This window comes from Gekko japonicus, unplaced genomic scaffold (genome assembly GCF_001447785.1).
Source record: "Gekko japonicus isolate JY-2015 unplaced genomic scaffold, Gekko_japonicus_V1.1 scaffold2313, whole genome shotgun sequence".
Taxonomy (NCBI): Eukaryota; Metazoa; Chordata; class Lepidosauria; order Squamata; family Gekkonidae; genus Gekko; species Gekko japonicus.
Window position 1 is genome coordinate 201,521 of NW_015169854.1, and position 13,309 is coordinate 214,829.

General features: G+C 45.0%; 1 protein-coding gene across 1 annotated transcript; it reads left to right on the forward strand.

The window, feature by feature from the left end:
* The first annotated feature begins 886 nt into the window (after window positions 1-886).
* Window positions 887-12,826, forward strand: LOC107115632 (T-cell-interacting, activating receptor on myeloid cells protein 1-like). The gene is made up of 6 exons (XM_015417368.1): window positions 887-968; window positions 1,097-1,132; window positions 3,457-3,756; window positions 5,097-5,387; window positions 10,511-10,801; window positions 12,687-12,826. Exons 1-6 carry the CDS (start codon window positions 893-895, stop codon window positions 12,824-12,826), a joined length of 1,134 nt encoding a protein of 377 aa, XP_015272854.1. The 5' UTR covers window positions 887-892.
* Window positions 12,827-13,309: the final 483 nt, after the last annotated feature.

Below are 13,309 nucleotides of genomic sequence, written 5' to 3' on the forward strand. Positions count from 1 at the left end.
TTACTGGAAAGCAAGGGGGATTGGTTGATTGCAAGTTGATTGGGGGTGGGGGTGTCTGCTTTCCAAATGACAGATTCTAATAGATGTTCCAGAGGGATTATATATCCATGCAACACAATCACTGCAACACAACTTAAATTACTACAGTGAATAAGCACATATATATATACCTGCAGTTATCTCTCTGGAAACCAATGGTCATTCAGTGCTACTTCTTTCAGCATCCCCCAACTTCTATCTTAAGGAAATCTATTCCAAAGGCAGTAGGAGAAGAGATAATCCCTGGGTTTGAAATATCAGTGAAACAGGAGTCCAGTGCAGTGTTCCCGCTAAGCTGAGTTAGTGTGAGCTAGCTCACAGTTTTTTAGCCTCCAGCTCACACATTTTTGTCTTAGCTCAGGAAGGATGGCTCCAGAGCCAACTAATTGATGCAGGTGCCAAATTGCTCGCTCACAACTTTAATGCCAGTCACTCACAAAGCAGAATTTTTGCTCACGAGACTCCACATCTTAGAGGGAACATTGGTCCAGTGGTACCTGAAAGACTCACAAAATTTATTCCCACCTGGTCTTTCATGAGTCAGGGCTCACTTCTCCAGATGCTCCATCTTTTCAATGAGTTCTGATTCCCCCTGTCCTATTGTCCCTGCTAAGAAATCTTCCTCTCTGTTGCTGAATCACAAGAAATCAAGCTGACTCCTGGCATCACTGCCCAAACAGATTCTGAGAACTGTTCACTAAGTTCTGCTTTCTGTGCCTGCTGTGGCTGGACCCTGAAAGCGGATGTGATTTCATCAGGCGTTGGAGGGTGTCGAATGTGGTGAGCTGTGCTACACAGATGCTTTGGAGAAGCTGGAGCCCTCAGCCAAGGTCCTCCTTATGGGGATCACAGCATGAGGAGGAAATGCAGCCCTGCTGCCCACGGAACCCCCCTCACCATGAGGGTCCCTTTCAGACTCCTCTTTGTCGGTTTGTATTCCGGAGGGAAGGAAAGTGGGACCTTACAGTGTTCAATGGCAGGGTGGGAGGATCAGAGAAGAAGGATCAGGTCCAGCTGTTCAGACCTATTGACATTAATGGAATCCTCTCCTTTCCAGGATGGTGGATGGCTGGGCAGAGCTGGACGGTGACAGGTGAGTAGCAGCAGACTGGAAGTGGGGTGGGGGGTGGGGTGGAAAGCCAGTCACTCAAATCTGCTTTCCTGACCCCTGCATGTCACATGTTCTAACAAACTATCCCTCTTCCATGCAACTGTTACAGGTCCAGAGAATGACCTTATCTGTAAGGTTGCCACCTCTTGGTTGGGAAATTCCTTGGGACAGTGGAATTTGGGGAGAGGAGGGACTTCAGGGAGGCATAATGCCACAGAGTCCATCCTCCAAAGCAGCCATTTTCTCCATGGGAACTAATATCTGTAGTCTGGAGAACAGTTGTCATTCTGGGAGATCTCTGGACTCCACACTGGTAATTCTATTCTTCAGTGTAAACTTGGAGCAGTCCAGCAGTGAGTCTGGGAAATAGCTTCTGGCCTCAGTCGTCTAGTCTCTCCCACAGGGCTGTGGCTTCTCATGCCGATGGTGGTTGGAAACGGAGAGAGTGTATTGCCAAAATAAGTGTGACTTAGCGGGAAGGGTCTGGCTAGTGCTGGTTTTGTAAGGTCGCCGACTTTTAAACGAGCTTTTGATTGCATCCTCCTCTGCAATAATTAGAACAGGATAAGGTCTACATAATTAACTGTGCTGTGGACCTCCTGCTAAGTCCTCAACACAAAGCCACTCAGAAAATAGCACTCTATCATCACCACCACCACCACCATCATCATCCTGCTGAGCTGGCTAGCTTACTTTCCAGGACTCTTTTTGTAGAAAAAGCCCAGTGGGAACTCATTAGCATAATAGGCCACACCCAACAGCAGGAACTCATTACCATAATAGGCCACATCCAACAGCAGAAACTCATTAGCATATTGGGCCACACCCCTGACAGCACAGCTCATTAGCACATTAGGCCGCACCCCCATGTTACCAGAACTGTGGTTATCCAGCCACACCTACCTTTCCCTTGTTATTCTGTTTACCTTGTTTGTTGTCAAAACCCAGTGCCTTTTTTTGTAGCAGGAACTCCTTTGCATGTTAGGCCACACACCCCTAATGTAGCCAACCCTAATACGTTTCTGCTGTTGGGTGTGGCCTATTATGCTAATGAGTTCCTGCTGGGCGTGGCCAACTTGGGAGCCAGCTGGAACTCCGTTCCTGTGCGTTCCTGCCCAAAAATAGCCCTGCTTTTGCCAAAGTCATTGTGCCAGAAGGAGCTGAAACAAAAAAAAAGGAGAGGCCAGGCCCTCTCAGAGGTCTTGACTGCCCTGAACCACTTCCAGCTTTTGAGGTCCCCAGACGTAATAAGAATTAAGAAATGACCACAAAGGATGAGCATAAGAATAAGTTGCAAAACAGCTGTCTAAATCTGAAGCCTCCTCTGAGCTAAAGGCCCAGAAGAAATTACAATCCAAAGGTGAGGCTGAATTTTGACAACCCCCCTTCCTCCATTGCAGTCCACACAGCTGCTAACAGATAGGAAGGGAGCCCTTTTCCTGGCAGCCAAGGGGGTGGAGCCCTTCTGCTCAGTTCCACATAGGGGCTCTAGGTAGAGATGTGAAGGCCCAGGGAGGAAAATGGACAAACTGGGGGGAACAATTTTTTTTTCTGGCGTGGTGGCTGTTGGTTTGGATCCAGCTAGCTTTTTTGCTGGTGAAAAAGGGGGAAGAAGTGGTCCACTTTGGCCACCCAAAAGCTATGCTGAGAATCATGGGACCTGCATGGTCAAAAGCTGTGTGGGACAAATTGAGTGAGACTGGATGAGAAAGTGCTCTGACACTATATCTGCAGTTGTTGTTTCATTAAAACTAAGGTCATTCTATTACATTTCATTAGAATACTTCAAAATAAAATGTTACACATTAACTAGAGCATGTTATGCCCTTAGAATAGTAAAGTTAAGATCTTATAAGGAAATGCATTGTTAATTGTTTACTTTTTCCTGTGTATAGTCCACCACCACCCATTCACTTGGAGTATTAGGGAGAGAAAAAAATCTTCCCATAGCTTCAAAGTTTCAAAAAAAAAATTATTTCTGTATTGATGCTGATGAGAGTAATCCTAAAAAGATCTACTAAAAATCCTGCTCAGGTCTATTCAAAGGGGCGGAGTCCCAGGAAAATGTTCTTAGGATCCTGCTCTAAATCTCTAGTCAGCAACTCCACCCACCCCAGAAATGAGCAGTGAGCTAATTAATATGTGCTTTGTTGGCTAATTGACTAACACAAAGAGAGGATGATCCTGCAGGTGTTCCCATCGTGATACGAACCTGGTCTTATGCAGTCCCCAACAGCACGCAAAAGTCTTCCATTGTGCAGCGTCTCCTCCTTCCAAATTTAATTCTTGTTCTCTTTCTCATCCAGGACAACAGTATTACCGCAAGCCTTCAGTCTCTGTGAGCCCAGAGGTGGTCACCCTGGGGGGAAATGTCACTATTCACTGTAGCGATGCAGGACACCCAGATGCAGAGTTCTCTCTACACAAGAAACATGCATATTTGACTCGTTTGCTTCCCCACATGGCAAAGGGTTATGACACCGAATTTATCATTTCCAATACCAGCATTTCAGATGCAGGGACCTACTGGTGTCGCTATTGCTTTAAATCCAACTCTCAGGAACGATGTTCATATTATAGTGACGAAGTACACATCAATATAATAGGTGAGAGCCAGCCACAGTCCTTGTGTGCCTATTTTTAAGAATTATACTAAAGTGGCTTTTGCATTTCTCACATCTGTTAAATCAAAAAGCTTCATGGGCTAAAATATATATTTACAGATGTTGGCTGTTTGTTTGTTAAGTTAATAGCCCTGAGTGCTATTGGTGTTTCATCAATGAGAGGCAATGATTAGGGGGTGGTGTCTTGATATGTGGGTGATATGAGGGCTCAACTAGACCAGACCAGAGAAATCTGCAATCAAGTCTCCATGTGTGTCACAGTAGCAATTTGAATTAGGAACCATGCAGAAACAGGAATTGAGTAGAACCTGCAACTAATGGTTGACCCTTACACAGGACACAGAGTAGGGACCTCAGAACCAACCCATGTACTGTATATCAGATCTTGAAACACAAGAGAGGGGGGAAATCAGCTGTAAGTACACAAGAAGGTACAGAGCCTGGGCCTGTTGGGGAAATCCAAGAATATACCAGGAAACATGTGGGTTTCCCAAATAGCATCCCTGGGGCAGTTTCAGTTTGGGGAAATGGTACAGGTGGAAAAGCTGAAGTCCCTTGTCCACATGCACCACAGTCTTGATCCAAGTGCACACAGGAACTGAGAGCCCACTACTCACACATGAGTGTTACGTCTGACACTGGCTGCAGATCCAGATCCAACCTGGGTACTCTGTAATGTATTCCCTGGAGACCTGAAATAGGGTAGTGGATCTCCTGTCAAGTGCCTGCTCGTGCCCACTGGCTCTGCTTGTACATTTTTAAATAAAGCAAATATTACAAAGACATTGTCAAACTCCTGTGCACTTTCTCATCCAAAGGAAATGATACCCACAGCCATACCTAGGTTTGAAAAGAGGATCTTTCTCACTTTCACATAAACATCATTAGAAACATTTGTCAGAGAGTCATTTCAGTCTAAAAGATTATGTTGTGGCTGTGTTCTGCATGATACATGAATTGAATCATAAGCTCTATGACCTCCTGGAATCATAAGCTTTATGACCTCCCACACCAGTTTGGTGTAGTGTTTAAGTGTGCGGACTGTAATCTGGGAGAACTGGGTTTGATTCCCCACTCCTCCACTTGCACCTGGCTGGATGACCTTGGGCAAGCCATAGTTCTGATAAGAGCTGTTCTTGAAAAAGAGCAGTTTCTGTCAAGAGCTCTCTCAGCCCCACCTACCACCCAGGGTGTCTGTTGTGGGGAGGAGAGGGGAAAGGAGTTTGTAAGCTGCTCTGAGACACCTTTGGGTAGTGAAGGGCGGGGTATAAATCCAATCTCTTCTTCTTCTTCTGGTTTTCACTGATATTTCTGATCCCTAGATCCCAGCATCCCCAAACCCTCCATCAAGGTGAAACCGGAGCACCAGAATGCTTTACACTCAAGTGTCACTATTGAATGCAAGGCCCAGGGAGATGGTCTGTATTTCTTCCTTCGTAATGCAAACACTGGGAAAATATCAATTGAAGCAGTACCACCTGCAGGCACAGCCAACTTTCATTTCCCCCAGGTGAGGAGCGAGGATGCTGGAAGCTACATCTGTCAATATCACCGTAGAAGCACTCCATTTGTCTGGTCATTGCCAAGTGACTCTGTGGAGTTCATTGTGAAAGGTAAGACAATGCATGGCATCCCCTCCCATGCCTTTCCCCCTTTCCCACCATGCATAAATGTAGCAGGAACTTTCCATGACTTTAGCTATCAGAACAGCTTCTTTAGGACCTCTGGGGCAGCTCTTTGTGGGGAATAGCAGAAACAACTGATCAGGAGCCACCAGAAAATGCTCAAGGAAAGCAGGATGGAGAAGAACAAAGAAAACTCCAACTGGGGATAGTAGGAATTGTAGTCCTGCATTTACAAATCCCTTTGAGACCATTAAGTATGGAATCCTTTGGTAATACTTTTTGACAATATCCATAGCAGCACAAGACCTGGTTCTTATCGCTGTTCCCCAAGGCCACATCCAGAAACCTTGGCATCTAGCTAGCAGCTGGCAGATGCCTTGGAGCACCATCCTTTTGGCCCCCAGATACAATCTCAGAAACACCGGCTGGATGTCGAGGTCTGCACATATGTCCCAGGGCAAGGTAAATGACAGAGAAGAGAAAGATGGACCACACTAAGCACAAACCTCGTCTTTCTGTGCAGAAGGAGACAATCCTGTCCCAAAGCCCCAGTCTTCTCCAAGAGCTTTTTCAAAGCAGACTCCCATGGAAGTGTTGCCAGTACACTAAAGGCACTAAGGTTCTCTGACTTGTGTGGCTAGCCAATAAACCACACAGTGAAAACAATCATCCAGGTCGTAAAGAGTAATAAAAAGTATTTATTTGAATAAGGAACGCCCCACAGCTTAATTCAGCCTGGGTGTTCAACAAGCAAATGCAATGAGCAGACTTATATACTTTTTTTGCTCCTCCTCACTTTACATCATCATGGACATCATGTAGACATGCTCAGTTCAGTTTTCTTTGTCTGGTCAGTCATCAATCACATATTTGACACACAGGATGCTAGTTGGCTGAGGTTTCCACTCCTACAATACAGGTGCAGCTCATTATTTCTAATTTACAGCTTTGTTTACTCCTTTGGCACTACTCCCAGACTTCTGTTACCTCTGACTGAACTCTCAGATTCAGTTCATTCTTAATACTACATTCTGTCAGTTCAGTTACAAAATTCTACAAACTTAGTTCTTCTTTACACTTAATACATGTATATAAAAGTATCCTAAAGCATTTTTATAAACTTATTTTCACTTACAGGTACACAAAATATGAAAAAATATAAGCACAATGACATTCTAAAGCATTAAACTCTTTACATTAATTCTTTTAGTGTTTCAAAATACCTTGTAGTATTAAGCTCTTACAGATGTATTGGTTTACACATTATTATTCATTTTGGTTCATCAGGAAATTTTACAGAATTATTTTTGATTATTTATGAAGCTGCTTCTGGTAAAATTGAAGTAAAACACATAGCTCAGTTTAGCCTGTAGGAGACACTGTTCTACAATACAAATAATTGACCCTTTCCCCCTTAAACCAAGGTACATAATCACTAAGATTATTGTATTGTTTCTTGTTATTGGTGTAGCATGTATTATAAAAATTGTATTTTTGTACACTACAGAATATCTCCTGAAGAAGATCAATTTTTTGAAACGTTATATAATCTGGAGACGACGTTGATTATGTACCTTGGTTTAAGGATTTTCTTATGATTTGTTTATCATGTTGTAGGGCTTCAGATTGCAATACGTAGATAGCATTCTTTATAAGTCTTGACTGTTTGATTTGTGGGTCAGACTATCACGACTGTTGGCTTTATACTTGTTTACAGATTTGAATCCTCCAGTCTGGTATACCACAACTACTTCAGAACAGGGGATGTATTTTTAAACAGTGCACAAAGCCAGCTGTTTCCCTACTACAATGACTCACAAATCTGTCTCAAAAAGCCTGACAGATGTTGAAGCGGACCTATGCAAATAAGGCAACCAGGGATGCATCTGGGTTGGTGGGGGTCGGTTCCAAATAACTGTTTCATCTGGAATCACCATAATTTGTTCATGCTGCTTTCACGGATTATCACCATGATATCATACTCAACCTGTTACACTCCAACATTTTCTGCCATTCCCCCATCATCTTTCACACTTTATCTGTGGTGATTTTAAAAAAAATAATGTAATTGCAGAGGTATGTGCAGACAGCCAAATAGTTATTGAGGCTTCTCAGGGCTAATGCCCTGTTGAATACTCTTGCCCTTGTTTTTGAAACATTCCAGTTCTGTCCACATTTTTGAAGAGATCTATCCCCTTGAGTGGTTGTAGTTACTTCTTTTTTCTTTGCTGTAAATGCAATTGTTCATTAATTTGTCAATTTATCATAATCACACAGTTCTGACATTAGTATCATGAAAAATGTAAGAAACAAGTGTGCTTTGTGATCAAGACAAATGCAGTATTAAAGCTCTCCTCCAAGAAGAGACTGATTAGGAATACTTTCAAGGATTTTGGACCATAGAAGTGACCAGGAAGCAGCTAATCAAACACAATAGAATAGCATGTCAAACTCATTTGTTACAAGGGCTGGATCTGACATAAATGTGACTTTGTCGGGCTGGGCCATGTGTGCCATAAAACATAATGATAGGAACTGGATATATAAACTTCATAAAGGGTATCTGGTAAGCTCTGAGCTGGTATATCCTCACTGCAAGGTCCCATGGGCTGGGAGGGGGAGCAGAGAAAAACCCACATGAGTGGACTGGAGAGCCAGGGGTACAGCACTGGGCAGATGCTCCCATGCTGCTTCACAGCTGCAGAAGAGGTTGTTCTGCCATGCTGAAGCCCCAAACACTCTCCTGTTCTCTTCCTTGTACTAGTTGCTCACAGGCCGCATAACAGCCCTGGACGGGCCGGTTCCAGCCCCCGAGCCTTATGTTTGACACCCCTAACTTAGATGAACACCTCATGGTAGTTTTTTTTAAAGAAACTTCAAAGCAGCTTCCAGTTGTCTCTGGTGTTTAATTCGTTACTTCCTGTTTACTCATAGAGACTAGAACCTTTCCTTATCAGTTCCTTCTCTTTGGGGATATTATCAGGAGCAGGAGGATTTAATTACTGGATTTCTCTTGATTGCAAATTATAGTCATTAATGGCCTCTGCCACACGGGGGGGGGGGAAGCACGGGCAAAGTGCGGCTATTTAAAGCCACACCAAAAGAGACACGCGGCGGCGGGATCACATAGATCCCCTGAGCCGCTGCGCACTTCCTCCCTGGCACAATCAGATGCCGGTGGGAAGCCACTGAAAGGGGAGCGAGGCAGCCGAACTGCGTATGTGTGCACATGCGCAGTTCAGCCAGGAGCCTGGATTGCTCTGGACGACGGGTGCGGCGGCGATCCCACGGCCGCGCTTGATGCGGCGTTCCCGGTAAGTCCTCCTCTGGGGGTGGTTCTTTTTTACTGCAGGTTTTCGGCCTGAAGGGCCGGATCGGGGACGGGTGGGATCTTGCCCTTGGAGTTAGGCACTGCCAGATGGTTATGGAGAAGCTAGCATTATTTTAACAGTTGCGTGGAGTCTCTATTTGAATTTTGCTTGTAGTTTAATGAGGAAAGGGAAATTGCAGTATGGAACCCAACAGGGACTACATTTTCTCCAGCTGACCAGTAGATGGCAAAGCCCAACAGAAATGCACCCATCCAGAGTCATGATGAGCCCAGGAGTGGAATAACCAGGATTTTGTGCAGCCTGGATTAGAAAAGCAAACAATATCACCAAATCCCCAAATTCTGCACTAATACAAGCTGAGTTCTGCAATACAAATTGATACTCGGTGGTGGAAAATGCTGTAAAGCAGGGGTCATTTAGTAGAAAAAGAGGTGCAGGAGCTCATTAGCATAACTCATTAGCATAACTTATATGCATATGCCACACACCCTGACATCATCGGAAGTGTGTCAGAAGGCAACACCCACCACTCAAGCTCCACTGGACTCTTTTGGATTGCTAGCTATTGGGGGCAGCTGATGGGGGGGGGGGGGAACGTGCAGATCTGTCCTAGCAGAGGAGGGAGAGCTTGTACCTGAATAAAACTTGGTCTTAAAGGTGCCACTGGACTGTTTAGGACTGAGGGCTGAGGGGAGCTCTGCAACTTACCTGGCTGCTTCTTGCTCTGACTGAGAGCTGCTGGGAGCCGGGGGTGGGGCTTGTTGCATGTGCCCGCCCCCTGGGCTCCTTACTGCCGGAGCTCCGCTCCTGTGCGCTCCTGCAGGAAATGTTCCCTGCTGTCAAGTCACTGCCAACTTAAGGTGATCCCTTAGGGTTTTCAAGGCAAGAGATGAACAGAGATGGTTTGCCATTTCCTGGCTCTGTGTAGCAACCTGTGATTTCTTTGGCTGTCTCCCATCCAAGTACTGACCAGGACTGATCCTGCTTAGCTTCCGAGATCTGATGAGATCAGGTTAGCCTTGGCCATCTAGATCATGATGATACTTGGGGAGGAGTGAAAAGAAAATTAGGACACTGGACCATGGGAAATATGGTTCAGCCCTTATACCCTCGCTATCGGTTCTGAAATGTTACTTGGCACTGCTCATAGATTCAGTCTCATCTTTGCAGCCTTAAAGACTAGAAACACCCTTTAAAAATAAAGAAACTGAGGATGTTCAGGACTCCAGGCCTATCAGGCACTGTCTTACACAATGCTGTCACAGAAAGCACTAGTCCTGGAGATGTACATACAAGAATCTACCAAGAAGCAAATAAGTCTTGTGGTGCATTCAATGTGACCAAAATATGTATGTGAACTCACTCTTTGAATCACCACGTGAAGCTTTCATCCTGGGCTAGGATCCTAATCCTTCAATTGTAATTGGTAGCCCAGGAAGAGCCGACCAATCACCAACAGCCAGTTCCAAGAGCGGGAACTATTGTGATTGGACTTTACCCCTGCAACCTCATAGGTTGGTATTTGTATAGTAGGCGTGGCTACATTAGCCGGGAGAGTTTAAAAGCAGAACAGCTTCGATGCAAAAGCTGTTCTGGCTATTCATGTTGATCTGTTTGGAGTTGAGTTACGAGTTGCTGAATAAAGCTGATCTTTTGCTGAAATCACTCTCTGACTCTTTGTTAAGTAACTGACTTAACAAGTCTACTGAGGCAGCGAGAATCAGCAAACTCCAGAGTTTCTATGCAATACCACCCTTCACTGTTTTTTCTTAAATCTAGATCCCAGTCTCTCCAAACCCTCCATCAAAGTGAGGCCTGAGGGCCAGCATGAAGTAGGCATGGAAGTCACCATTGAGTGCAAAGGGCAAGAGAATGGCCTGACCTTCTCCTTGCACAAATCAAATAACCTCTCAGCGCTACAGACAACGAAGGCAGAGGGCAACATGGCAAATTTCTCTTTATCTCCTCTGAGACCAGAAGATGAAGGGAATTACACTTGTCAGTATTACCATAGAGGAAATCTCTTTGTTTATTCAGAGCCAAGTGATCCTGTACAAGTTGTTGTGACTGGTAAGAAGCTTGGTTAAGCATTTTCCCCATTTTCCTATTTTCTCTCTGCAGGAGGCAGAAGCTTTTGAGACTGTGGATGCTCACTCCAAACTCCCTCATGGAGCCACAGAGCTGTTGGGAAAGCAAAGATGATCCTACACAATGGATTCCCTAAATCTGCTATCCCCTGGCACTACTTAAAGCTTTGTGACAAGAACTAGGGAATTATGGGATGGGCTGTAGCTCGGCAGCTCCCCATGGTCTTTACAGGAAGGGTCTCAGTAGGGTTGTAAATTACCCCTCTTGAGACCTTGAAGTGACAATGTTAGACAATGGACAATACTGAGCTAGAGCCAATGATGTGACTCAGTATAAGGCTGTGGTACTCACTCTGTGGCTCACAGAGACCCACATTTGCAATTACCTTCGGTTGAAACAGCCACATTTACTTCCATCCCTGGCATGGTGCCTGCAACTCAGGGAGGCTCACAGCCCGCCCACCCCCCAATCCTCCAGCAGCGGCTGTTACAAGGTGGGAACCACCTGCCAACCACAAGCTCTACAAGGCAAGGGCCATGCCCACTTTCCTAATGAATGTGGCAGGTGCTACATTGGTAATGGTGCTCAGAAGAACCACAGGAAGCCACTGAGTGGGTATCACTGGTATACAGCAAGTGGATGAATATCAAGGGTCCCCTTCACACACATACAGTAGCAGAATATGAACCACACCTCTGTGGCGCAGTGGGGGAGTCTACATTGCTTTGGTTTGACTGTATCCTGTAATTTTTAGCATTCTGTTAGCCCTCTTGAATTCCTGGAGACAGGGCTATATTTGGGCAGGAACGCACAGGAAAGGAGTTCCGGCTGGCTCCCGAGTTGGCCACGCCCAGCAGGAACTCATTAGCATAACAGGCCACACCCGACAGCAGGAACTCATTAGGATTGACTACGTTAGGGGTGTGTGGCTTAACATGCAAAGGAGTTCCTGCTACAAAAAAGCCCTGGTTTGACAATAAACAGGGTAAACAGAATAAGAAGCAAAAGGTGGGTGTGGCTGGATGACCACACTTCTGGTAACATGGGGGTGCGGCCTAATATGCTAATGAGATGTGGCATCAGGGGGTGTGGCCTAATATGCTAATGAGTTTCTGCTGTTGGGTGTGGCCTATTATGCTAATGAGTTCCTGCTGGGCTTTTTCTACTCCTGTAATAATCATTTCAGTAATTAATGTTTTGTACAACATCTTGAGATAAAAAATTGTGAGTGCTTCTTTACCACAGTTGTATGATTTGTGTATTGTAAGTTCTCTGGACTGTGACCATCTTATTGTTTGCCACTTTATGCAGTGGGGGAATCTACATTGCTTTGGTTTGATTGTATTCTGCACATTTTAGCATTCTGTTAGCCCTCTTGCATTCCTGGAGAAAGCCAAACTGTAAACAAAATAAATAGGATGGTTGCAAATGTGGAGATCACATGGGTGGGGCCTATCACATGACCTTTCCCAACTAATGGCTGCCCCAGCCCCTTCCTTCTGGCAGCAAGTCAATCAGACAGGAAAGGCCCTTTCAATTGTCCTTCCTTATGTTCTTGCATCATTCACACAGACTCCTCAGTGTTATGGGGACCACACCACAGGGAATCGGGGTATGGGGACCATACCACAGGGAATTGGCTCCCACACCTGTGCCTGTATACATTTGGAAAGGTAGGGAAAAGCCTTTTATGGAGGAAGTCACTGTGACAAAAAGGAGGGATCGTGGATGGATGGGAAGCAGCAGGAAAGACACTAGAAGGTTATGCAGAGGGTAGATTGATTTCATCCTTGGTGTTTTTAGCATTGGCTGTGGGTAGAAGACAAAGTTAGCTGTGCTCTGACTGAAGATCTTTACAATCTTACAGATTTGTTTCCAAAAAAACTCATGACCATCATATGGGCGAGTGTTGTGGCGGGACTTCTCTTGGTTCTCCTCTTGCTGGTGCTTATCTTGGTATTATGCAAAAAAAGGACAAAACGTAAGTCGTCAATGGCTGAGATTTAAGCCTGTGTGACAAAGATGATACAGTCTGTGCATGAGGGCTGTCCCACCCAGCGTTTCACACAGATAGGTGCTTGTGTAAAAGAGCTCTCAGGTGCAAGATGAATCTCTCCATGGTTGCGGGAGGAGGGAAGTTGGGAGTAGGAAATTCAGTAGTTATGGAATGGGCATGTTGGGGGCATTTTTGCCTCAGGCTGACTTGCCTGTCGGATGTGATGTTTGTGGACATCATAACCTGCAGAGATAGGCTGGTAGGTAGTGTGAGAGAGAAGCCAATGATTGTGGCAGATGTGTTTGGGAAACGTCAGCTGAAATATGGATGAAGAAGGAGCCTGAGGAGAATTTGCAGTGGTTAATTGGTGGAGTTGAGTTCCTTTCCATATTTCCCCTTCCTATGTCTAAAAGCAAAATTATAGCAATAGGTATGTACAAACTAATTTCATGTATGTAGCTAAAAGAAATACAGAGTAGAACTCAGGCTACCTT

Excerpts from the sequence above, each read along its gene's own strand:
- LOC107115632 (XM_015417368.1), top strand. The coding sequence starts at position 893 with ATGAGGAGGAAATGCAGCCCTGCTGCCCACGGAACCCCCCTCACCATG. Across the intron at positions 1,133-3,456 it reads GCAGAGCTGGACGGTGACAG|GACAACAGTATTACCGCAAG; the intron begins GTGAGTAGCAGC and ends TTTCTCATCCAG. Across the intron at positions 10,802-12,686 it reads TGTACAAGTTGTTGTGACTG|ATTTGTTTCCAAAAAAACTC; the intron begins GTAAGAAGCTTG and ends ACAATCTTACAG.